At 39.3% G+C, this 26,874-nt stretch overlaps 1 gene segment (V, D, J or C); it reads left to right on the forward strand.

Moving 5' to 3' along the window:
• LOC128559987 (T-cell receptor gamma chain C region C7.5-like) overlaps positions 1-26,874 on the forward strand; it is a 60,616-nt gene that overhangs the window by 6,129 nt on the left and 27,613 nt on the right. The window contains 1 exon segment of the C gene segment in view: positions 17,195-17,212. Within this exon segment, the coding sequence occupies positions 17,195-17,212 (18 nt within the window).

Below are 26,874 nucleotides of genomic sequence, written 5' to 3' on the forward strand. Positions count from 1 at the left end.
AAAACACTTTAACTATTGTAGCTCAAGTCTTGAATTGTGTAGTTTGTAATGATTTTTCCTCACTACATGAACATTACAGAATTTTGTGGATTTAGCGTCAGGTGATAAGTAAAAGAAAGTTATAAAACTGGGTTTTTTGTTTCCTAGAATATATTTTATGTTTCAGCCTTGGAATATGCGTATGTACATTTTAAAATACTTTTCAATAGTTATTTCATTTTGTAAAGTTTTTCCTTCCTTCCTCCCTCCTTCTCCCTCCTTTCTTCTTTTTCTCTCTCCTTCCCGCCCTTCCTCTCTCCTCCCTCCCTCTCTTCTTTTCTCTTAGCATATTGCCAGTTTAGTAAGTATTCTAGATTTCTACTAGAATTTATGGAATTTGTTTAGGATGAGCTGTCATGTTTATATTAAGCCTCTTTATATAAAATGCAACAGTTTAAGAATTTTGGTTTTAAGTGACAGAAACCCAACTCCAACGTCTTTTCTAAACATGGAAGATGTGGTGCTTATACACGTGTATCCAAACTAGAGCAAGACAGGGACCAGTATAGACATTGGGGGTGATGGCAACCTGGACTGGAAAGTGTCATAACCACCCTCTTTCCCATCTCTTCATCTCTCATTTCAGCCCTTGTGCACATGCCATCCACATTCTGCTTGGCTGCCCTATGTGTCAAGAACTGTGGCTGCGGTCACCCTTGCAGATCCGTCTCTCAGATGATCATCCACACGGATGGAGGCCCTTTATCTTAATCTCCACTTTGGAAAAATTGGATGATAATTGACTGACTTGGAGGACATGATCATCCCTGGCATCATTACTGTGGCCAAAAGGCTGATGTATTATTAAAACGTCAAATTGGGGCTTGGTGCCCATGGCTCAGGGGTTAGGACACCAGCCACATGCACTGGAGCTGGTGGATTTGAACCCAGACTGGGCCTGCTAAACAAAAATAATAGCCAGGCATTGTGGCGGGTGCCTGTAGTCCCAGCTACTCAGGAGGCTGGGGCAGGAGAATCACTTCAGCTTAAGAGTTTGAGGTTGTTGTGAGCTATGATGCCAGCGCAATCTACAGAGGGCAATAAAGTGATACTCTGTCTCAATTAAAAAAGAAAAGTCAAATTGGGGGAGTGTCCTACTCTGACTGGGAGAAGGAGCTGCACCAAAACCATATAAGGTGGAGAAAGAAGAGTTCCCCACAGAGGGAAGATCCTGGCAATAAGAAGGGAGGAGGACGTCTGGAAGGACAAACAACTGGTGTCCACTCCATAATCCAAGACATAATTTTACATATGTAATTACGCACACGTGTGTGTGCACACACAAGTACAGGTTATCTCATTTTAGACTATTTGTAGATTTTATATTCATGTCCCTATACATCCTGCATATTTTCTGTTAAAATTATTTCTGGTTTGTTATTGCTAATAAATGGAATATTTTTTCCTTTGTATTTTGTATGTATCTGTCCATAAGTTATTATGCTTTATATTTCTAACATTTTTGATGAAATCTTAAATTTTCTTTTTTAAAGCAAAATTTTATTTTAATTACAGTATTATGAGTATATAATAATTGTGTATCATTATAGGGTACCTTATGGTTTTATACAGGTATACAAAGTGAATTAATCAAATCTGGGTACGTGGTGTATACATAACCTCAGACATTTAATATTTCTTCATTTAAGGGACACCTCAATTCCACTGTTTATTACGTAAAGTATATCCTAACTTACAGTCAAATACACTTTGTTATGCTATCAAATATTGTTCCTTTTATCTAACTCTCTATATTTTTGCACCCATTAACCATCCCCACTTTATTCCTATGTCCCTGCTCCCCTTCCTTGGCTCTGGTAACTATAATCCATTCTACTCTCTGTCTCCATGAGATCAGTTGTTTGTAATATTTACTCCCACATGTGAGTGAGAGTGTGAGATGTGCCTTTCTGTGCTCAGCTTATTTAACTTTACTTAATATTCTCCAGTTTCATCTATGTTGTGTCAAAAGGCAGAGTTTCATTCATTTTTATTGCTATATGGTGTTTCACGGTGTATATGTACCACAATTTCTTTATGCATTCACCTGTTGATGGACACTTGATTCCATATCTTGACTATTGTGACTAGTGCTGCAATAAACATGGGTGTTTCAATATACTGAATCCCCTCCTTTGGATGTACACCCAGCAGTGGGATTGCTGGGTCATATGGTAGTCCTGTTTTTAGTTTTATGAGTGGAGTCAGTACTGTTCTCCACGCTGGTTGCATTAATTTTCATTCCCACGGAAAATGTAAGGAGGGTCCCCTTTTCTCCACATCCTCACCAGCATTTGTCATTGTCTGTCTTTTTGATAAAAAGCCGTTCTAACTGGGATTAGATGATACCTCATTGTAGTCCTCATTTGCACTTCTCTGATGACTAATGACATGGAGCGTTGTTTCATATACCTGATGGACATGTGTATGCATTCTTTTGAGAAATATCAATTCAGATTATTTGCCCATATTTAATTTGGATTTTTGTATTTTTTTCCCCATGGAGTTGGAGCTCTTATATACTAGTTACTAATCCCTGTGAAACAGGTAATTGGCAAATATATTCTCCCACTCTGTGGGTTGTCTCTTCACTCGGTGGATTATTTATTTGGCTGAGCTAAAGCATTTCAGCTTGATGTGATTCCACTTGTCCAATTCTGCTTTGGTTTCCTGAGCACTGAGTGTATTACTCGGGAAATCCTTGCCCCAGACCAATGTCCTGAGGTGTTTCCCCAAAGTTTTCTTTAAATCATTTCATAGTTTCGGGTCTTAGATTTAGTCTTTAATCCACTCTGATATGATATTTGTGTATGGTGAGAAATAAGGGTCTAATTTCACTATTGTGCTTGTGGACACCCAGTTTGTCCAGCAACATTTATTGAAGAGACTGTCCTTTCCCCACCATATCTTCTTGGCACCTTGGTGAAAGGTAGGTTTACTACAGATGTGTGGATCTATTTCTGTGTTCTCTGCTCTGCTCCATTGTTCTCTGTGTCTGTGTCTCTGCCAGAACCATGCAGTTTAGGTCACTACACCTCTGTAGTGTATGTGAATCCTCCAGTTTTGTTAGTTTTGCTAAACTTTCTTTCCTTACAGTTGTTTTTAGGGGGTTAAAATTGGCACAAATCTAAAATATCAACTTCCAGAGGAAAGATATATTTTTTTGAATTTTGAGACAGAGTCTTGCTTTGTTGCCCTGGGTACAGTACCATGGCATCATCATGGCTCATAGCAACCTCAAACACTTGGGCTCAAGCGATCTTCTTGCCTCTTGCCAGTTTTTATATCTTTAGTATAGACAAGGTCTCCCTCTTGCTCAGGCTGGTCTCATACTTTTATATCTTGTAAAATATCCATCCAAGACTTTGAAAATGAAGTTATACACTGCTATGAGCTGAAACCTAAGTCAGCCTTAGGAACATCCAATGTGTGTTTCTGCCATAAGGCATCTGCTCAGAGTGCAAGAGGGGCTGTGGCTAAGAATGATGCCCAGTCTTTTACTTCAAACATGACAGCAAATTTCATAAAGATGAAGGTGAGACCACTTACTATTGTGGATGTTAAACTGTCTGGGAATTTAGCCCACACTTCCTGACTTTCCTGCCTCTCCTTACGATGCAGGATGATATCCATGCTCGAAGAATTCATCTGCTTTTCTCGATGGGCCCCCAGGTGCTTCCCAATCATTTCACATCCTCAAGAGAGAGCAAAGAAATTCTGTAATGGTGCATCCTTGTACACATTTATCATGTATTCACGTGTTTTTCTTTTCTTTGCTTACAGCTTGTTTTGGACAGGTTGAAATCGGAGCAACCTGAAATATTAATTCATGAGGAAAAAATAGAAAAATTCCAAGTACTGTAGGTAATTCAGGACAAAAATAAAGACGCTTCACTAAAAGGCAAGACCATGGCAGAAGCTGCAGCATACTGAAACTGTGGAGTGCAGGGAGGGAGCCTGACTCAGGACTGCTCACCCCACAGGACCCAGGCACTCTGCACCCAGGTCAGCTTCCTGCCATCTCTGCCCTCCATCTGCTGAAGTACTGAGCTCCTCAAGCTGCCACAGGAGGGCGCTGGAGAAGTGGGTTGAAGCGGAGGGGGCCGGGCTGCTCTGCAGGTCCTCTCAGGCCCTCAGGGCTTCTGGGTGAACAGCTTGGAGGTTTCTAAGACAGATCCGCAGTCACTTCTCTCTGCCTGTTGCTCAGTGAAGAACAGCTTCCACCCACTGTCTTGAATTCCAGGGATCACTTCCTTTTGGGTAGAACTTGGGTTTGGAGGGGCTTCTGCTCCTCTTATCCCCCATTCCTTTCTTTCCAAGGTGAAGAGGAGAAGACATGTGGTGGGCTCCTGCCCTGCTTCTGGCTTTCCTGCTGCCTGGTAAGCATATTGCAGTGGGCAATGTTCATGGAGTTGGTTTGTTTTGCACAGGTGCTTTACTAAGGAAATCCTCATTATTTTTGTTGTTCTCATTGTAGCCAGTCAGGTATCTTCGAACTTGGAAGGGAAAATGATGTCAATCACCAGGAAAACCAGGTCAGCTGTTGATATCACTTGTCATATTGAACAAAGTTCCTCCTATATTCACTGGTACCTGTTCCAGGAGGGCAAGGCCCCACGACGCCTTCTCTACTATGATGTTTCTAACTACAAGTTGGTGGTGGAATCAGGAGTCAGTGAAGAAAAATACAATCCTTTAATAGGCACAGAAAAGAGTTTCAAGTTGCGATTGCAACGTTTGGAAGCAAGAGACTCTGGAGTGTATTACTGTGCCAGCTGGATGACACGATGACTCAGACCTGCCCTGTGCCACACTGAAAACCTTCCTTGTGGGTGCTCCTATTACACAAGTTAGACCAGCCCCTGTCTCTCTTTCTGCCCTGACTTCACTGGATTCTCAACAAAGAGAAACCCTCAGTTGAAGTCTAACCACCTTGTTACATCCTGTTCCCCTATAGCAGCTGCACCCTGCACGGGACCCATCCCTAGGATTCTCCTCCAGATTGAACTGTAATACCTTCTCCTGGCCTTGCCCAGTGCACTGGCTGACAACATGTGTTTTTTGCTGTTTTAGGATCTGATGGAGATCCATGCTTCCTGCTTCCTGGGCCAGTTAGGGGCCTAGAGTGTTGATCTCTAAAGCGAGACATTTAGGAAAGCACCGTGGGAAGTTTTGTTGTACTGAATCCTTCATCCAGTCAGTCATTGTTCTGAAATCGACACTGGGAATGGTGCTTGTTCATTGTACAAACAGTAATATGAACAATATTATCATTCCCACTAGCAACAGGAGGTCTTGGGCAAGGCTGTGCATGTTGAGAAGACTTTCCTCGCTCTCTCCATTCTTGTTTCTCTGTCACTGCCTCTCTTTTTCTCTCTCCTTTCCTTTTCAAATCTTGGGTGACATGATACTTCCAGACTCACTCTATGAGTCCTATATTAACCTAATCTCCAAACTCAACACAGGCACAACAAAAAAAAATCTGCTATAGATCAGTATCTCTAATGAACATAGATGTAAAAATTCTCAATAAAATACTAGCCAAGTGGATTAACAACACTTGAAAAGATTACTCATCATTATCGAGTGGGATTCATCCCAGGGATGCAAGCATCGTTCAACATACACAAAGCAATCAATGTGATACATCATGTCAACAGAATGAAGGGCAAAACCATATGAACTTGGAAATTGATACTAAAAAGGCGTTCAATAAAATTCAACACTCCTTCATGATAAGAACTCATTAAAACTGGGTGTAAAAGGAACTTACTTCAACACAATAAAAGTGATAGATGGCAGTTATACTTAGATAGTTAGATAGAATGAACAATATTTGATAGAACAGCAAAGTGACTATAATCAACAATTAGTTATGGTATACCGTAAACTAACAAAAATAGTGGAATTTGAATGTTCCTAATACAAAGAAATGATAAATGTTTGAGCTGATGGATACTCTTATTATTCTGGTTTGATTTATTTACTTCGTATGCCCAAACATCACATGTACCCCATAAATATATATGGATCCATAATAATTTCGATAAAAATGTAGTAGTTAATTTTAATTTAAAAGTTTTATCCCTAGTTTTCTTTCCTCTGATACTGCTAGTTCTGTAGTGTCCACTTCTGTTTTAACTATACTTTCAGTAATCAGTCCAATTTATTAGTCTTTTCAAAAGACCAGCATTTTAATTTATTTATGAATGATACATATTTGACATTCTTCTGCTTATAGTTTCCTTCCTTCCACTTTCTTTTTTGGTATAATTTTTCTATTTTTCTGTTTCTAACTTTTTGGATTAAATACCAGATAGTTTTGAGACTTTTCCCACTCTAATGTACCTGTATCTATAACACAAAGAAAATAAAATAATTAGGAATATTCTCAACCAAGATGGTAAAGAGTCTACAAAGATAACTATGAAACACTGATGAAAGAAATTGCAGGTGACAGAATCAAATGGAAATACATAATGAAACCTTGTTAAAATGTGCATACTGCCCAAAGTAATCTACAGATTCAGTGCAATCCCCCTCAAAATACCAATGTCATTCTTCACAGATAGAGAAAAGGTAATTCTATGTTTCATTTGGGACCAAAAAAAGAGCCTAAATGGCCAAAGAAATTTTAAGCAAAAAAAAAAAAAAAAAAAAAATCTGGAGGCATCATATTACCTGACTTCAAATTACACTACAAGACAATATAGGCAGACCCTAGGTCATGAACAAGATGGTTCTGTAGGTTTGCTCTCAAATTCCTGAGTGCAATTGGTCAGGTGTTCGTAACTCAGGGACTGACTACATAACCAAAACAACATGCTATTGATATAAAAATAATCAACAATCAGATTAATGGATTAATGGAACATAGTAGAGAATCCAGAAATGAAACCATCTACCTACAACCAACCAGTCTTCAACAAAGCATATAACATACACTGGGGAAAAGAAGCCCTATTCAATAAATGGTGTTGGGAACATTGTATTGCCCTACACTGAAGAATAAAACAGCACCCCTAGTTCTCCCCACTTCCAAAAATTAATTAGAGATGGAAAAAAGATCGAAAGGTATGGCATAAAACCATAAAAATACAGAAGAAAATGTAGAAAAAGCTCTTCTAGATATTAGCCTATGCAAAGAATTTGTAAGACCTCCAATTCAATTAGAGCAACAACAAAAATAAATGAATGTGAATAAATTAAGAGGATTGAGCACAATATGGAAATAATCAATAGCACAAATAAATACCTACAGAATAGGAGAAAATATTTGCAACTTATGTATGTGATAAAGAGCTAATATCCAGAATCTACAAAGAAGTCAAACAATTCATCAACAGCAACAACAAAATAACGCCATTAAACGGTGGGCAGAAGACATGGACAGAAGCTTTTCAGAAGATAGACAAATGGCCAAAAAACACAATAAAAAAATGCTCAACATCACTAGTTGTCAAGGAAATGCAAGGTAAAACCTGAACGAGGTAGCAGACTGGCTATTCTTTTTTTTTTATTTTTGTGGCCCATTATGTGGTATATTTTCATGAACATTGTATATTAACATAAAAAGAATGTTTATTGTGAAGTTTTATAAACAATATTCTGTAAATATTAACAAATTTTGTTAATAGCATTGCTCATATTTTTATATGCTTTTTTATTTTATATATATATTTATTTATTTTTTACTGTTGGGGATTCATTATTCATTGAGGGTACAATGAGCCAGGTTACACTGATTGCAATTGTTAGGCAAAGTCCCTCTTGCAATCATGTCTTGCCACCATAAAGTGTGACACACACCAAGGCCCCACCCTCATCCCTCCGTCCCTCTTTCTGCTTTTCCTCCCCCCCCCCCATAACCTTGTCATTAATTGTCCTCATATCAAAATTGAGTACATAGGATTCATGCTTCTCCATTCTTGTGAAGCTTTACTAAGAATAATGTCTTCCACTTCCATCCAGGTTAATATGAAGGATGTAAAGTCTCCATTTTTTTTTAATAGCTGAATAGTATTCCATATACATATACCACAGCTTGTTAATCCATTCCTGGGTTGGTGGGCATTTAGGCTGTTTCCACATTTTGGAAATTGTAAATTGAGCTGCAATAAACAGTCTAGTACAAGTGTCTTTATGTAAAAGGATTTTTCTCCTTCTGGGTAAATGCCCAGTAATGGGATTGCAGGATCAAATGGGAGGTCTAGCTTGAGTGCTTTGAGGTTTCTCCATACTTCCTTCCAGAAAGGTTGTACTAGTTTGCAGTCCCACCAGCAGTGTAAAAGTGTTCCCTTCTCTCCACATCCACGCCAGCATCTGCAGTTTTGAGATTTTGTGATGTGGGCCATTCTCAGTGGGGTTAGATGATATCTCAGGGTTGTTTTGATTTGCATTTCTCTAATATATAGAGATGATGAACATTTATTCATATGTTTGATAGCCATTCATCTGTCATCTTTAGAGAAGGTTCTATTCATGTCTCTTGCCCATTGATATATGGGATTGTTGGCTTTTTTCATGTGAATTAATTTGAGTTCTCTGTAGATCCTAGTTATCAAGCTTTTGTCTGATTGAAAATATGCAAATATCCTTTCCCATTGTGTAGGTTGTCTCTTTGCTTTGGTTCTTGTCTCCTTAGCAGTACAGAAGCTTTTCAGTTTAATGAAGTCCCATTTGTTTATCTTTGTTGTTGTTGCAATTGCCATGGCAGTCTTCTTCGTGAAGTCTTTCCCCAGGCCAATATCTTTCAGTGTTTTTCCTATGCTTTCTTGGAGGATTTTTATTGTTTCATGCCTTAAATTTAAGTCCTTTATCCATCTTGAATCAATTTTTGTGAGTGGGGAAAGGTGTGGGTCCAGTTTCAGTCTTTTAGATGTAGACGTCCAGTTCTCCCAACACCATTTATTGAATAGGGAGTCTTTCCCCCAAGGTATGTTCTTGTTTGGTTTATCGAAGATTAGGTGGTTGTAAGATGTTAGCTTCATTTCTTGGTTTTCAATTCGATTCCATGTGTCTATGTCTCTGTTTTTGTGCCACTACCATGCTGTCTTGAGCGCTATGGCTTTGTAGTACAGCCTAAAATCTGGTATGGTGATGTCCCGAGCTTTATTTTTATTACTAAGAACTGCCTTAGCTATACGGGTTTTTTTCTGGTTCCATACAAAACGCAAAATCATTTTTTCCAAATCTTGAAAGTACGATGTTGGTATTTTGATAGGAATGGCATTGAATAGGTAGATTGCTTTGGGAAGTATAGACATTTTAACAATGTTGATTCTTCACATCCATAAGCGTGGTATGTTCTTCCTTTTTTAAATATCCTCTGCTATTTCCTTTCTGCGTATTTCATAATTTTCTTTATAGAGGTCCGTCATCTCCTTTGTTAGGTATATTCCTAGGTATTTCATTTTCTTTGAAACTATGGTGAAGGGAGTTGTGTCCTTAATTAGCTTCTCATCTTGACTGTTATTGGCGTATACGAAGGCTACTGACTTGTGGACATTGATTTTATATCCTGAAACATTACTGTATTTTTTGATGACTTCTAGGAGTCTTGTGGTTGAGTCTTTGGGGTTCTCTAAGTATAAGATCATGTCATCAGCAAAGAGGGAGAGTTTGACCTCCTCTGCTTCTATTTGGATTCCCTTTATTTCCTTGTGTTGCTTAATTGTGTTGGCTAGAAGTTCTAGCACTACGTTGAATACTAAAGGTGACAGAGGACAACCTTGTCTGGTTCCAGTTGTAAGAGAAAAAGCTTTCAGTTTTACTCCATTCAGTAAAATATTAGCTCTGGGTTTGTCATAGATAGCTTCAATGAGTTTTAGAAATGTGCCACCTATGCCTATACTCTTCAGTGTTCTAATTAGAAAAGGATGCTGGATTTTATCAAATGCTTTTTCTGCATCTACTGTGAGGATCATATGATCTTTATTTTTCCCTCTGTTAATATGGTGGATAACGTTTATGGACTTGCGTATGTTAAACCAGCCTTGCATCCCTGGGATGAAACCTACTTGATCATGACGAATTACTTTTTTGATGATAAGCTGTAATCTATTGGCTAGGATTTTGTTGAAAATTTTTGCATCTGGGCAGCGCCTGTGGCTCAAGCAGTAGGGCGCCAGTCCCATATGCCGGAGGTGGCGGGTTCAAACCCTGCCCTGGCCAAAAAAAAAAAAAAAAAAAGAAAGAAAATTTTTGCATCTATATTCATGAGTGAGATTGGTCTGAAATTCTCCTTTGTGGTTGGGTCTTTTGCGGGTTTTGGTATCAGTGTGATGTTTGCTTCATAGAATGTGTTGGGGTAGATTCCTTCTTCCTCAATTTTTTGGAATAATTTCTGCAGTACAGGAATAAGCTCTTCCTTGAAGGTTTGATAGAATTCTGGAGTGAAGCCATCTGGACCAGGGCATTTTTTGGTTGGAAGATTTTTTATTGTTTCTTTAATCTCAGTGCTTAAAATTGGTCTGTTCAGGAGCTGTATTTCTTTCTGGCTGAGTCTAGGGAGAGGGTGTGATTCCAAATATTTATCCATTTCCTTCACATTGTCAAATTTCTGGGCATAGAGTTTCTGGTAGTATTCAGAGATGATCTCTTGTATCTCTGTGGGATCAGTTGTTATTTCCCCTTTATCATTTCTGATTGAGGTTATTAGAGATTTTACTTTTCTGTTTCTCGTTAGTCTGGCCAATGGTTTATCTATTTTATTTATTTTTTCAAAAAACCAACTCCTTGTTTCATTAATTTTCTGAATGATTCTTTTGTTCTCAATTTCATTGATCTCTGATTTGATTTTGGATATTTCCTTTCTTCTACTGAGTTTAGGCTTAGATTGTTCTTCTTTTTCCAATTCCGTAAGATGGCTTGTGAGATTGTTGATGCACACTCTTTCTGTTTTTTGAATGTAGGCATCTAAAGTGATGAATTTTTCTCTCAAAACTGCTTTTGCAATATCCCACAGGTTTTGGTAGCTTATGTCTTCATTGTTGTTATGCTCAAGGAAGTTAATGGTTTCTTGTTTTATTTCTTCCTGCACCCATCTGTTAATCAACAGAAGATTGTTTAATTTCCAGGCCTTTCTGTGGGGTTGAGCATTTTTGTTAGAGTTGAGTTCCACCTTTAGTGCCTTATGGTCCGAGAAGATACAAGGTAAAATTTCAATTCTTTTGATTCCTTTGATTTTTTTTTTGTGTCCCAGGATATGATCAATTTTGGAGAATGTTCCATGGGGTGATGAGAAGAATATATATTCTTTATCTTTGGGATGGAGTGTTCTATATGTGTCTATCAAGCACAGTTGTTCTAGGGTCTCATTTAAATCTCTTATGTCTTTGTTTAATTTCTGTTTAGAGGATCTGTCCAGCTCTGTAAGAGGAGCGTTAAAGTCCCCTGTTATTATGGTATTATTAGATATCATGTTGCTCAGACTGAATAAGGTCTGTTTCAAGAATCTGGGAGCATTTAAATTGGGTGCTTAAATGTTTAGAATTGAAATATCTTCTTGTTGTATTTTTCCCTTGACCAATATAAAGTGACCATCTTTGTCTTTTTTGACTTTAGTTGCTTTAAATCCACATGTATCTGAAAATAAGATTGCAACTACTCTTTTCTTCTGAATGCCATTTGCCTGAAAAATTGTCTTCCAACCCTTGACTCGGAGTTTTAATTTGTCTTTTGAAGCCAGGTGTGTTTCTTGTAGACAGCAAATGGATGGCTTGTGTTTTTTAATCCAGTCAACCAATCTATGTCTCTTCAGTGGGGAATTCAAGCCATTAATATTTATTGAGATAATTGATAAATGTGGTACTATTCTATTCATCTTATTTTGTGAGAATCCATTGCCTAGTTTTATATTTTTTTTTTATTGGTTTCAGTGTTTATTTTATTTATTTATTTATTTTTTTATTGTTGGGGATTCATTGAGGGTACAATAAGCCAGGTTACACTGATTGCAATTGTTAGGTAAAGTCCCTCTTGCAATCATGTCTTGCCCCCATAAAGTGTGACACACACCAAGGCCCCACCCACCTCCCTCCGTCCCTCCTTCTGCTCCCCCCCATAACCTAAATTGTCATTAATTGTCCTCATATCAAAATTGAGTACATAGGATTCATGCTTCTCGATTCTTGTGATGCTTTACTAAGAATAATGTCTTCCACTTCCATCCAGGTTAATACGAAGGATGTAAAGTCTCCATTTTTTTTAATGGCTGAATAGTATTCCATGGTATACATATACCACAGCTTGTTAATCCATTCCTGGGTTGGTGGGCATTTAGGCTTTTTCCACATTTTGGCTATTGTAAATTGAGCTGCAATAAACAGTCTAGTACAAGTGTCCTTATGATAAAAGGATTTTTTTCCTTCTGGGTAAATGCCCAGTAATGGGATTGCAGGATCAAATGGGAGGTCTAGCTTGAGTGCTTTGAGGTTTCTCCATACTTCCTTCCAGAAAGGTTGTACTAGTTTGCAGTCCCACCAGCAGTATAAAAGTGTTCCCTTCTCTCCACATCCACGCCAGCATCTGCAGTTTTGAGATTTTGTGATGTGGGCCATTCTCACTGGGGTTAGATGATATCTCAGGGTTGTTTTGATTTGCATTTCTCTAACATATAGAGATGATGAACATTTATTCATATGTTTGTTAGCCATTCGTCTGTCATCTTTAGAGAAGGTTCTATTCATGTCTCTTGCCCATTGATATATGGGATTGTTGGCTTTTTTCATGCGGATTAATTTGAGTTCTCTATAGATCCTAGTTATCAAGCTTTTGTCTGATTGAAAATATGCAAATATCCTTTCCCATTGTGTAGGTTGTCTCTTTGCTTTGGTTATTGTCTCCTTAGCAGTACAGAAGCTTTTCAGTTTAATGAAGTCCCATTTGTTTATTTTTGTTGTTGTTGCAATTGCCATGGCAGTCTTCTTCATGAAGTCTTTCCCCAGGCCAATATCTTCCAGTGTTTTTCCTATGCTTTCTTGGAGGATTTTTATTGTTTCATGCCTTAAATTTAAGTCCTTTATCCATCTTGAATCAATTTTTGTGAGTGGGGAAAGGTGTGGGTCCAGTTTCAGTCTTTTAGATGTAGACGTCCAGTTCTCCCAACACCATTTATTGAATAGGGAGTTTCCCCCAAGGTATGTTCTTGTTTGGTTTATCAAAGTTTATGTGGTTGTAAGATGTTAGTTTCATTTCTTGGTTTTCAATTTGATTCCATGTGTCTATGTCTCTGTTTTTGTGCCAGTACCATGCTGTCTTGAGCACTATGGCTTTGTAGTACAGACTAAAATCTGGTATGCTGATGCCCCCACCTTTATTTTCGTTACAAAGAACTGCCTTAGCTATACGGGGTTTTTTTCTGGTTCCATACAAAACGCAGAATCATTTTTTCCAAATCTTGAAAGTACGATGTTGGTATTTTGATAGGAATGGCATTCAATAGGTAGATTGCTTTGGGAAGTATAGACATTTTAACAATGTTGATTCTTCCCATCCATGAGCATGGTATGTTCTTCCATTTGTTAATATCCTCTGCTATTTCCTTTCTGAGGATTTCATAGTTTTCTTTATAGAGCTCCTTCACCTCCTTCTTTAGGTATATTCCTAGGTATTTGATTTTCTTTGAGACTATGGTGAAGGGAGTTGTGTCCTTAATTAGCTTCTTAACTTGACTGTTATTGGTGTACAAAAAGGCTGCTGACTTGTGGACATTGATTTTATATCGTGAAACATTACTGTATTTTTTGATGACTTCTAGGAGTCTTGTGGTTGAGTCTTTGGGGTTCTCTAAGTATAAGATCATGTCATCAGCAAAGAGGGAGAGTTTGACCTCCTCTGCTCCCATTTAGGTTCCCTTTATTTCCTTGTCTTGCCTAACTGTATTGGCTAAGACTTCCAGCACTACGTTGAATAGTAAAGGTGACAGAGGACAACCTTGTCTGGTTCCAGTTCTAAGAGGAAAAGCTTTCAGTTTTACTCCATTCAGTAAAATATTTGCTGTGGGTTTATCATAGTTAGCTATTCAGTAAAATATTGGCTGTGGGTTTATCATAGTTAGCTTCAATGAGTTTTAGAAATGTGCCACCTATGCCTATACTCTTCAGTGTTCTAATTAGAAAAGGATGCTGGATTTTATCAAATGCTTTTTCTGCATCTATTGAGAGGATCATGTGATCTTTATTTTTGCCTCTGTTAATATGGTGGATAACGTTTATGGATTTTCGTATGTTAAACCAGCCTTGCATCCCTGGGATGAAGCCTACTTGATCATGATGAATGACTTTTTTGATGATAAGCTGTAATCTATTGGGTAGGATTTTGTTGAGAATTTTTGCATCTATATTCATGAGTGAGATTGGTCTGAAATTCTCCTTTTTGTTTGGGTCTTTTCCTGGTTTTGGTATCAGTGTGATGTTTGCTTCATAGAATGTGTTGGGGAAGATTCCTACTTCCTCAATTTTTTGGAATAATTTCTGCAGTACAGGAATAAGCTCTTCCTTGAGGATTTGATAGAATTCTGGAGTGAAGCCATCTGGACCAGGGCATTTTTTGGTTGGAAGATTTTTTATTGTTTCTTTGATCTCAGTGCTGAAATTGGTCTGTTCAGGAGCTCTATTTCTTCCTGGCTGAGTCTAGGGAGAGGGTGTGATTCCAAATATTGATCCATTTCTTTCACATTGTCAAATTTCTGGGCATAGAATTTCTGGTAGTATTCAGAGATGATCTCTTGTATCTCTGTGGGATCAGTTGTTATTTCCCCTTTATCATTTCTGATTGAGGTTATTAGAGATTTTACTTTTCTATTCCTCGTTAGTCAGGCCAATGGTTTATCTATTTTATTTATTTTTTCAAAAAACCAACTCCTTGTTTCATTAATTTTCTGAATGATTCTTTTGTTTTCAATTTCATTGATCTCTGATTTGATTTTGGATATTTCTTTTCTTCTACTGAGTTTAGGCTTAGATTGTTCTTCTTTTTCCAATGCCATAAGATCTCTTGTGAGATTGTTGATGCGCTCTCTTTCTGTTTTTCGAATGTAGGCATCTAAAGCGATGAATTTTCCTCTCAATACAGCTTTTGCAGTATCCCACAGGTTTTGGTAGCTTGTGTCTTCATTGTTGTTATGCTCAAGGAAGTTAATGATTTCCTGTTTTATTTCTTCCTGCACCCATCTGTTATTCAACAGAAGAGTGTTTAATTTCCATGCCTTTGTGTGGGGTCGAGCATTTTTGTTAGAGTTGAGTTCCACCTTTATTGCCTTATGGTCTGAGATGATACAAGGTAAAATTTCAATTCTTTTGATTCTGTTGATATTTGTTTTTTGTCCCAGGCAATGATCAATTTTGGAGAATGTTCCATGGAGTTCTGAGAAGAATGTATATTCTTTATCTTTGGGATGGAGTGTTCTATATGCGTCTATCAAGCACAGTTGTTCTCGGGTCTCATTTAAGTCTCTTATATCTTTGTTTAATTTCTGTTTAGAGGATCTGTTCAGCTCTGTAAGAGGAGTGTTAAAGTCCCCTGTTATGATGGTATTATCAGATATCATATTGCTCAGACTGAATAAGGTCTGTTTGAAGAATCTGGGAGCATTTAAATTGGGTGCATAGATATTTAGAATTGAAGTGTCTTCTTGTTGTATTTTTCCCTTGACCAATATAAAGTGACCATCTTTGTCTTTTTTGACTTTAGTTGCTTTAAATCTACATGTATCTGAAAATAAGATTGCAACTCCTCTTTACTTCTGATTTCCATTTGCCTGAAAAATTGTCTTCCAACCCTTGACTCGGAGCTTTAATTTGTCTTTTGAAGCCAGGTGTGTTTCTTGCAGACAGCAAATAGATGGCTTGTGTTTTTTAATCCAGTCAGCCAATCTATGTCTCTTTAGTGGGGAATTCAAGCCATTACCATTTATTGAGATAATTGATAAGTGTTTTAGTATTCTATTCGTCTTATCTGGTGAGAATCTATTGCTTAGTTTTATCTTTTGCATCAGTGTGGAGGTTAGGTTCTGTCCTTTAATTTCTGAGTTCTCACTTTGCTGCTGATACATTGTGATGGTCAGTGTGTAGAACAGGTTCAAGTATTTCCTGTAGAGCTGGTCTTGTTGTGGCGAATTTCCTCAATGTTTGTATATCCGCAAATGATTTGATTTCTCCATCAATTTTAAAGCTTAGCTTAGCAGGGTACATAATTCGGCTGGAAATTGTTCTGTTTAAGTAGATTAAAGGTAGATGACCATTGTCTTCTTGCTTGGAAATTTTCATTAGAGAAGTCTGTGGTCACTCTGATGGATTTGCCCCTGTAGGTCAACTGGCGCTTACTCCTGGCAGCTTGCAGAATCTTTTCTTTTGTCTTGACTTTGGACAGGTTCATCACAATGTGTCTTGGAGAAGCTTGGTTAGAGTTGAGGCGACCTGGGGTCCGATATCCCTCTGAAAGCAGTGTGTCAGAATCTTTGGTGATATTTGGGAAATTTTCTTTGATAATATTCTCTAGTATGGCTACCATTTCTCTGGGTCATTCTTCTTCCCCTTCTGGGATTCCTATAATTCGTATGTTGGAACGCTTCATAAAGTCCCATAATTCTGACAGTGAATGTTCTGCTTTCTCTCTCTTCCTTTCTGCCTCTTTTACTATCTGAGTTATCTCAAGAACTTTGTCCTCTACCTCTGAAATTGTTTCTTCTGCATGGTCTAACCTGTTGCTGATACTTTCCGTTACATCTTTAAGTTCCCTAATTGACTGTTTCAGTTCCTTCAGCTCTGCTATATCCTTTTTGTATTCTTCATATTGTTCATGTCTTATTTGATTCTGTTTTTGGATTTCCTTTTGGTTATTTTCCACTTCATTAGCAGTTTCCTTCATTGTTTCCATCATTTCTTTCATTGTTTTCATCATGTGTATTCTAAATTCCCTTTATGTCATTCCTAACATTTGTTTATACGTGGATTCCTCTGCAGTAGCTACCTCATGGTCCCTTGGTGGGGTTGTTCTGGACTGGTTCTTCATGTTGCTTGGAGTTTCCTGCTGAGTCTTCCTCATGAGTGATTTCTTTTATCTGTTTCCTTGCCCTAATTTTCCTTTCACTTCCTCTTGCTCTTTAACTTCTCATGCCTGTAGACTAAGGTTTTGATGAGTCCTTTTGGTACAGGACCAGAAGGATGAGAAGGTTGAAAAGCAAGAAAGGGATGAAAGAAAGGAGGAAAGAGCGAAAAGAAAAAAAAAATGGAGAAAGGAGAGGGTATTGATAAAAGGAATATTGACAAAAAGAAGAGAAGCACAGATAGAAGGAGACAGAGCAATATAGGTGTACAGTAGGGTACTTTGACACAACCTTAAAAAAAAACCCACCTTCTGGGGTTGCCCAGTTGGGTGGTTCCCTTGAGGTCAGCAGCTCTTTGCTAACCTGATCAGACCCACTTCCACCAAGTTGAGAGGAAAGACAAAAATGCTATAAATCAAACCAAAAGAAGCAAACTGAAAACTTTACAGGATAAAATTGGGTGAAAAACCAAATAATAGCAGTAGAAACACTAGCAAAAATGAAGTTCTAGTTATTGAAAAAGGCAGCAATGGGAAATTATAATTGAACTAGAAAAATTGAGAAAGTAAAAAATCTGTATGGAAAAGGTTGAAATTAAAAAACAAAACATCAACAACATCAAAATAACCAAAAAGCAACCAAACAATAACAAAAAAACACAACCAAAAACAAAGCAGTATGTATATTTTGTTGAATATTGTCTGGGCAACATGTGGTCTTCTAGGGCATGAGATTTTAATCACAGTTCTGATACAACTGGAGGCTGCTGCTTTCTCAAACCCCAGTAGGTAGACACACTAAATCTCTCTTCAGCCCTCTTAAAAGGCACTTTGAACTTGTAAACTTGCTGAGCAGAAGCTTTCCCAGGAAAGTGCTTGTCGCTGGAATCACTGCTGAAGTGGCTATCCACGTACCCAGTGTGCCAAAACCAGTCTCACTCTGCCCCTGAGGGTTAGGGCTTTAAGGCGGCTCAGACCCCGCCCTTAGGCTACTCAGTCAGTAGGTTACCAGCTCCCACCCGATTCTTGCTCTGTGACCCTGAGAGCGGAGCTTGCTGAGGAAGATCACTCACAATGGCTCCCTGTGGCCCACAGCCAAACACTATTATCTCCGTCTGGCTCTGTGGCTCAGACTGGGGCTCTAGACAATGGCCAAAGTTCTCTGCACTCCTGCTCAGGCTCTCCCCAAGGCAGTTCAACTGATTTCCAAGTCCGAAGACACCAAAACAGTTTACAAGTAAGGCCTTTCCAGTTTGCAGTCTCACTGCTACTATACTCACAGTTGCCGGCGGGTTTAGACCAATTGAACACATGCAACCACTTGCCAGTTTTCCACCATTTTAGTCCTCCTCTTGGGGTCCAGAAGTCTCTCGCTGACTCCCTGTATCCTCGCCGGGATGATTATAGGCAGATCCCACCAGCCAGAGATGCCTGGAGTCCTATCTCCCCACACTCACGGTGCCCAGATGCAAGGAAGCTATTACTCGGCTGCCATCTTGCTCTCTCCCTCTCAGACTGGCTATTCTTAAAAAGTCCAAACACAACTGATGTTGTCATGGATGCAGAGAGAATGGAACACTTATGCCCCATTGATGGGACTGCAAATTAGAGCAACCTTTGTGGGAAACAGCATGGAGACTCCTCAAAGAACAAAAAAGTTGACCTACCATTCAATCCAACCCCTCTACTGGGTATCTGCCCAAAGGAAAAGAAGTATTTTATCACAAGTATATGCCTATACTTTGCCTATACTTTGAGTGTTTACTGCAGCACAATTCACAGTCTCAGAGGTGTGGAATCTACCTAAGTATTTAGCAGTTCATGGATGGATCAACGAAATGTGATACACACACACACCCCATGTAGTATTTATTATTTTGCCACCAAAAGAAACAAATTAATGTCTCTTTCAGGAATTAGGATGGCACTGGAGACCATTATCCTAAGTGAAGTGTGTCAAGAATGGGAAAGCAAACATCACATGTACTCTCCAATAATTTGGAACTAATAGATGGGCACACATAGGTGCATGGAGAAGAAAAAACTATTTGAAATGAAGAAGAGGGAGAGAGCAGGAAGGGATGAGTAAAATCTACCTAATGGATATAACAAACACTGGGTGATGGGCACACTGATAGCCCTGGCTTAACCATTGTAAAAGCTACCCACATAACAAAAATATTTGTATTCCTTTACTATTTGACACAAAAAAAATTTCAAAGGCATTAATAGCTATAAATTTCCTTCTAAGAAACCCTTAAAAGATTATAGTTCAAGTTTAAATGTGTAGTTTATTTCTTGTAGAACTTCCATTATAATTTCTTCTTCACCACATGAAAGTTATAGAATTTTGTGGATCTTAACATCAGCTGATAAGTAAAAGAAAGTTATAAAACTTGGTTTATTGTTTCCTAGAGTATGTTTTATGGTTCGGTCTTGGAATATATGTGTATACATTTTAAACTACATTTTAATACTTATTTCATTTGGAATTTTTTTCCCTCCCTCCCTCCCTCCCTCCCTTCCTTCCTTTTTTTCTATTAACTTATGACCCTTTTAGTTAACATTCTAGATTTCTACTTTAATTTCTGGAATTTGTTTAGTTGGAGCTCTCATGTATATATATTAAGCCTCTTTATCTAAACTGCAATAGTTTGGGAATTTCAGTTTCAACGGAGAGAAACTCAATTGCAAAGTCTTTGCTAAACATAGAAATTGTAGTGCTTGTACACGTATATCCAAATTAAAGTAAGGCAGGGAGCAGTACAGACTTTGGGATTGAGGCAACTTGGACTGGAAAGTGTCAAAACCACCCTCTTGCCCATCTCTTCATCTCTTATCTCAGCCCTTGTGCACATGCCATCCACATGTGCTTGGCTGCCCTATGTGTCAAGAACTGTGGCTGCGGTCACCCTTGCAGACCCGTCTCTCAGATGATCATCCACAAGGATGGAGGAGATTTCCTTTAATCTCCACTTTGGAAAAACTGGATGGTAATTGACTTACTTGGAGGAAATGATGGTTTGTGTTATCATTACCGTGCCCAATGGCTGATATACTATTAAAGTGTCAAATTAGGTGAGTATCACACTCTGGGGGGTGTGTGGGGGGGAAAAGGAACTCCACCAGAACAGTATAAGGTGGAGAAAGAAGAGCTCCCTAAAGAGGGAGAATTCTGGCAACAAGAAAGGGAGGAGGAAGTACGGGAGAGACAAATAACTAGTGTCTACTATTTAATCCAAGACATAATTTTACAGTGTAATTACACACACACATGTGTGCACACAAATACACATTATCTCATTTTAGACAATTTGTAGATTTTTATATTCATGTTCATATCAATCATGCATGTTTTTTTTTAAAGATTATTTCTGGTTTGTTCTTGCTATTTTTGCTATAAATAGAACATTTGTTCCTTTGCATTTTCTAAGTGTCTGTCCTTGATATATAAAAAACTTAATGGCTATTATGTAAACTACTATGCTTCCTTGTATGTCTGACATTTTGATGAATTCTCCAATTTTCTCTTTTTAAAACAAATTTTTATTTAAATTATAGTATTATGAATATATCATACTTGTGTCTCATTATAGGGTACCTGTGATGTTTTGATATAGGCACACAATGTGAATTAATCAAATCAGCGTAATTCATGTATCCATAACCTCTGGTATTTAATATTTATTTTGTAAGGGACATCCCAATTCCACTCTTTGGCTATGTAAAGTATATCCTAACTTATGGTCAAATATAGTGAAACTATCAAATATTGTTCATTCCATCTAACTCTCTAACTATATTTTTGAACCCATTAACCATCTCCTCCTTATTCCCCTTCCCTGCTCCCCTTCTCAGTCTCTGGTAACTATAATCCTTTCTACTCTCTGTCTCATGAGATCAGTTGTTTGTAATATTTACTCCCACATGTGAGTGAGAGTGTGAGATGTGCCTTTCTGTGCTCAGCTTATTTAACTTTACTTAATATTCTCCAGTTTCATCTATGTTGTGTCAAAAGGCAGAGTTTCATTCATTTTTATTGCTATATGGTGTTTCACGGTGTATATGTACCACAATTTCTTTATGCATTCACCTGTTGATGGACACTTGATTCCATATCTTGACTATTGTGACTAGTGCTGCAATAAACATGGGTGTTTCAATATACTGAATCCCCTCCTTTGGATGTACACCCAGCAGTGGGATTGCTGGGTCATATGGTACTCCTGTTTTTAGTTTTATGAGTGGAGTCAGTACTGTTCTCCATGCTGGTTGCATTAATTTTCATTCCCACAGAAAATGTAAGGAGGGTCCCCTTTTCTCCACATCCTCACCAGCATTTGTCATTGTCTGTCTTTTTGATAAAAAGCCGTTCTAACTGGGATTAGATGATACCTCATTGTAGTCCTCATTTGCACTTCTCTGATGACTAATGACATGGAGTGTTGTTTCATATACCTGATGGACATGTGTATGCATTCTTTTGAGAAATATCAATTCAGATTATTTGCCCATATTTAATTTGGATTTTTGTATTTTTTTCCCCATGGAGTTGGAGCTCTTATATACTAGTTACTAATCCCTGTGAAACAGGTAATTGGCAAATATATTCTCCCACTCTGTGGGTTGTCTCTTCACTCGGTGGATTATTTATTTGGCTGAGCTAAAGCATTTCAGCTTGATGTGATTCCACTTGTCCAATTCTGCTTTGGTTTCCTGAGCACTGGGTGTATTACTCGGGAAATCCTTGCCCCAGACCAATGTCCTGAGGTGTTTCCCCAAAGTTTTCTTTAAATCATTTCATAGTTTTGGGTCTTAGATTTAGTCTTTAATCCATTTTGATACGATTTTTGTGTATGGTGAGAAATAAGGGTCTAATTTCACTATTGTGCTTGTGACGCCCAGTTTTTCCAGGAACATTTATTAAAGAGATTGTCCCTTCTCCACCATATTCTTCTTGGCACCTTGGTGAAAGGTAGGTTTACAACAGATGTGTGGATCTATTTCTGTGTTCTCTGCTCTGCTCCATTGGTCGCTGTGTTTGTTTCTCTGCCAGAACCATGCAGTTTAGGTTATCATGCCTCTGTAGTGTGATTTGAGGTCACGTAATGTTAGTCCTCCAGTTTTGTCAGTTTTGCTAAACTTTCTTTCCTTATAGTTGTTTTCAGGGAGTCTAAAATATCAACTTCCAGGTGAAAGAGATGAGGATAGTTTTATATCTTGTAAAATATTCCTCTGAGACTTTAAAAATGAAGCTGTTCACTGCTATGAGTTTAAACCTAATTCAGCCCTAGGAACATCTGATGTGTGTTTCTATGACAAGGCACCTGCTCAGGGTGTATAAGGTGTTGTGGCTAAGAATCATGTCCTGTGTTCTCCTTCAAACATGACAGCAAATTTCATAAAGATGAAGATGAGTCCACTTACTACTGTGGATGGTAAACTGTCTGAGCATTAAGCCCTCACTTTCCTGATGTTTCTGCCCTCTCCTCAGGGTGCAGGATGATGTCCTCACTGGAAGAATTCATCTTTTCTTACTGGCCCCCCCCAGGTGCTTCCCAATCATTTCAACTCTTGAAGACAAAGCAAAGAAATTCTGTAATGGTGCATCCTTATACATGTATATCATGTATTCGTAAGTATTTCTCATCTTTGCTTACAACTTGTTTTGGACAGGTTGAAATTAGAGCAACCTGAAATATTAATTTGTGAGGAGAAATAAAAAAGTCCAAGTACTGTACAGGATGATATCTACTTACTGAACCACAGCCTGAGACATTTTCCTCAACAACATCACCTGGTCAAGTTCAATGAGGTGCTGTGGCCCAAAGTGATGTTCCTGCATTCATACTGACTTGTAATATAATTCCCAGGAAGAGGAGATAGGATATTTATGAGCCTGCTGGAAGTATAATTGTGGATGATACAGAATCCCTCTCAGGCCTGTGTCCATTGACTTCCACCCCACACAACTGAGCTGGGATCTCCGGTTGGCCTCCCCCCTCCCTAGTACCTCCCCTCCAGCTTCTGACCTTGAATGATATTTACACCCTGGGAGTTATACCACCTAGGACACAATGTGTCCCTGTCCCAAGATTTCATGTACTTTATGTGGCTCAGACTTAGAGAGCGAATCAGTGAGGATCAGGAGAATTGCTTGTTATTTCATACATTTTATATAATCACTAGAATGCTTTTGAGATGTAGTCCTTTTTTGCACTTTAATTTGAATAATTAGCAATATACAATAGCTTTTAAAACCCCAAATGCTTGTGGTTCTTCAACTGTGTACTGGCCCCCTGAAGAAGTTCATATTTATTCCATCTGTGTTGTAGGGGCTGCGGGATGGAGACCTGGAGGGTGCATGTGGGAAGACTTAAAGAAGGAATCATATCTTGATGTGCTTGCATTTCTAATAATAATGATTTTATAAGTTTGAAACCAATATTCAATTAATTATTAGTAGATTAGAAATATTATTAGGAACAGAGTCTAGACAAAGGGAGACAGTCATGAGGAATTTATTTGGACCCATTTTCCTGGCTCTGAGCACATAGTGAAAGATCCTGTCACTTTAATATTTCTGCAGCCTGGTGTTTGTGTATCCCCACTCCCCTCACCAGCAGCTGGCTAGAGGCCTTGAAGCTGCTTTCTGCCAGGGCAAGGCTGTGTGCTCTGAGGGAGTGGTTTTGGGGAGTTAAAAATGTAAATTCTTTAAACTTTGTCCAACTCAGGAAGACTTGCTCTGGACCAGACAAGGAGAAGAAAGATCTCTTTTCTTCTTTCACCTTGACTGGACCAGAGGAATCTCTTTGGAGACAAGTCTGTAAGAGTATTAAAACATCACATCTGTGGTGTGTGACTATGGGTCAGCTAGGACTTGGTCCTTGAGTTGGCCTGTGATTGGCTTTCTTATCAAGACTTTGATAAGATTACATTATGAGTCAGTAAAAAGTAACAAGTAAATCCCTGCAATTAATATAATCAGCTGTGGGGTTAATCTAGTTAGTAGGAACACAAGGGTAGGAAGAACCACAATGGGATTGTTTTCCTTGCTTTCATGAAATTTATAAAACTGATGTATGAAATAAATACAGAGCTAGCCTGATACTCGGAGCGGCCTACCGGAAGCCTCACGAAGAAGTGTGTGCCACCTCCTGGAGCTCCACTGCTCTTAAAACTATCTCTTTGTGTCTATTGTTTCTCTATATTAATATTCTACAATACGAACTAATACATTTCCACCACTAGGCCACAAGGAAGTAAACCCACTGCATGTTTGAGTCTGATCCCCAACGAGCCCATGCCCTCTTTGGGAGCCACGTTGCTCATTCCACACTGAAGGACAGTGTTAGAGCCCAGCCAGCACTCTTCATCATGAAACGGACTCTGATCCTCCCAGGGATATTAGATGTCTCATGGCAAGGTCGCTGCCCTATCTAGATACTTTTCCTGGGGTTCTGCCTGCAAACCTGCCAGGGTCACAGCGGCCGGTTATTTTACCCCTTACTCATTCTTGGGCATTGTTCTAAATTTTTTATGTGTAAAGGGATAGATCTTTGGGACAATGCTTTGACACTGGTATTATTATAATTCATATTTTATAGATGAGGAAACAGAGGTATAGGGATGTGTTTTACTTTGTGGTCATAGGGTTACTAAATATAGTGGAGGCCTCGGTTTCTGGCTTCAGTGACTGTCCTTTTAACAACCTTGATGTCCTGCCTCCTAAATCAATGGAGAAACAGTAATATCTAACATGTGGTTCCTATAGCTAAAGAGAAAACTGGCAGGAGGATTAAACTAGGCAAATTTTAATAAAACAATAGGGTTGAGTGTAGACTAGTGGGAGAGGGTGAATCCACTGGGAGCCACTAATGTAGGAGATTCCCCACCATCTTTTAGGCTTTTTCTGCAGGACCCCACAAAGCTCCTGCAGAGAAGATCATGCAGAATCCAGAGAAGCTTCCACTTTGCTGCTGGCTGTAGGAGGGGAGCAGCAACCACTGCTGAGATTCACCCAGACCCATTCTAGAACAAAAGACAACCTGCAGGAGCAGGCACCTGGGATGTCATCAGAGTGGGGAGGCGAGGACATGGGGGGGTGCTGACTGCAGGGGGAGGGTAAGGGTGAAGTTGCTCTGCCTGTGGGATGGGGCTGGGGCTTGTCCCAGGGGTTGTCCAGGGCCAGGGTTGTCCCCATGGCCCAGTTTCACCCCCCTCACCTGTTAAGATGACAGCTTAATGAAAATATCAGATAATGTCCCTTCCTCACCTCTCACCATCATGACAAGCCTCCAGTGGGGGGGAAAAAATCATAGTGGAACACGGGGAAGAGAGCTTCAAGAGCCAGACTCACTCTGAGGAGAACAAAGGGGAGACTAATGGTCAAGTGGGGAGATGGAGAATAAGGTGTGACAAGAGAAACCTGGGGTGTCTTGTGGCCTGAAAAAAACAAACTCCCATTGTGATTGAGAGAGGATACCTGGGAAGTGTGAGGTCTAGGAGCACAAAGATCTTCTCAAGGAGACCCCAAGGATACACCTGTAGGGTTTTCCCCATGGCGACTCAGCTCTTAGGAATTTGTAGAAACTTAACTTCCTGGGATCTGAAAATTTCCACTTCTGTGAAATCCTGTAGTTCTGTGAGGCCTGGAACAGCTTCTCTGGCTTGATTAAAACTGACCAATGAGAAAGGTACCCATGGGATGGCTCCTATAACTCAGTGAGTAGGGCACCAGCCCCATATACCAAAGGTGGTGGGTTCAAACCTGGCCCCAGCCAAACTGCAACAAAAAAACATAGCTGAGCATTGTGGCAGGTGCCTGTAGTCCCAGCTACTCTGGAAGCTGAGGCAAGAGAATTGCCTAAACCCAAGAACTGGAGGTTGCTGTTAAGTTGTGACTCCATGGCACTCTACCGAGGGTGACAAAGTAAGAGACTGTCTCTAAAAAAAAAAAAGAAAAGAAAAGAAAAGAAAGAAAGAAAAGAAAAGAAAGGTACCCATGGGCTGGAACTTTTGACTGAGGATAAAAAGGGGAAGACCAAGCCAGTTGGAGATTTTGAATTCTTCTATGCCATTTTCTCCACCAGCTGAATAAAAGCCTTCTTCCTCTTAAATACATTCGTTCTCTTCATTGGGTCTTGCTTTCCCACAACATTTCTGGTTACTTGACCAGGAAACTAAACCACCTGAGGAGAGAAGAGGCTCAAACACACCTGTTACTTGCCGCCAACCCTGTGGACACACACGCGGGGGGCTCCTGATCAGCCTGGGCAACGTGAGCCGCTGAGCGCACCAGGAATAGGTTTCACATCCCTGTGTGGAGGCCTCCACTGGGTAGAGAAAGGACCCCCTCTGTGGGTCTTTGAGGAGTGCCAGCTCCTCCAAGTGTTTGAGGAACTGGCACCTGCACTGGGAGATGTCTGAGGCAGGGTAGAATCAATCTGGGAGTCCCATCAAATTTGGGTGGAAGTGGGGTCTAATCAACCCTAGGGCATTAAATCACCAGCAGGACTGTGGGAGGTGTATGAGAGAGTCTGAGTGTGGGTGTTGTGTAATTGAAGGAAGGGGGGGTTGTGGAGAGGTCTGAGAGGGAGTACTGGAGGAAGTGTCCTATGGTTAAGTGGCAAACTGTGACTGCCCAGGTTAGGAAATGGGTTGGAATTGTGTTCATATGAGTGCTTGGAGACTGACTGTGATGGTTAACAATAGGTGGGATTTCATACCCCCACCTTCATAGGGCAAAAGGATTGTGTGCGTGGCCCCTGTCTGTATCTCTACGTTAAC

This window comes from Nycticebus coucang, chromosome 11 (assembly GCF_027406575.1).
Source record: "Nycticebus coucang isolate mNycCou1 chromosome 11, mNycCou1.pri, whole genome shotgun sequence".
In the NCBI taxonomy this organism is placed as follows: domain Eukaryota; kingdom Metazoa; phylum Chordata; class Mammalia; order Primates; family Lorisidae; genus Nycticebus; species Nycticebus coucang.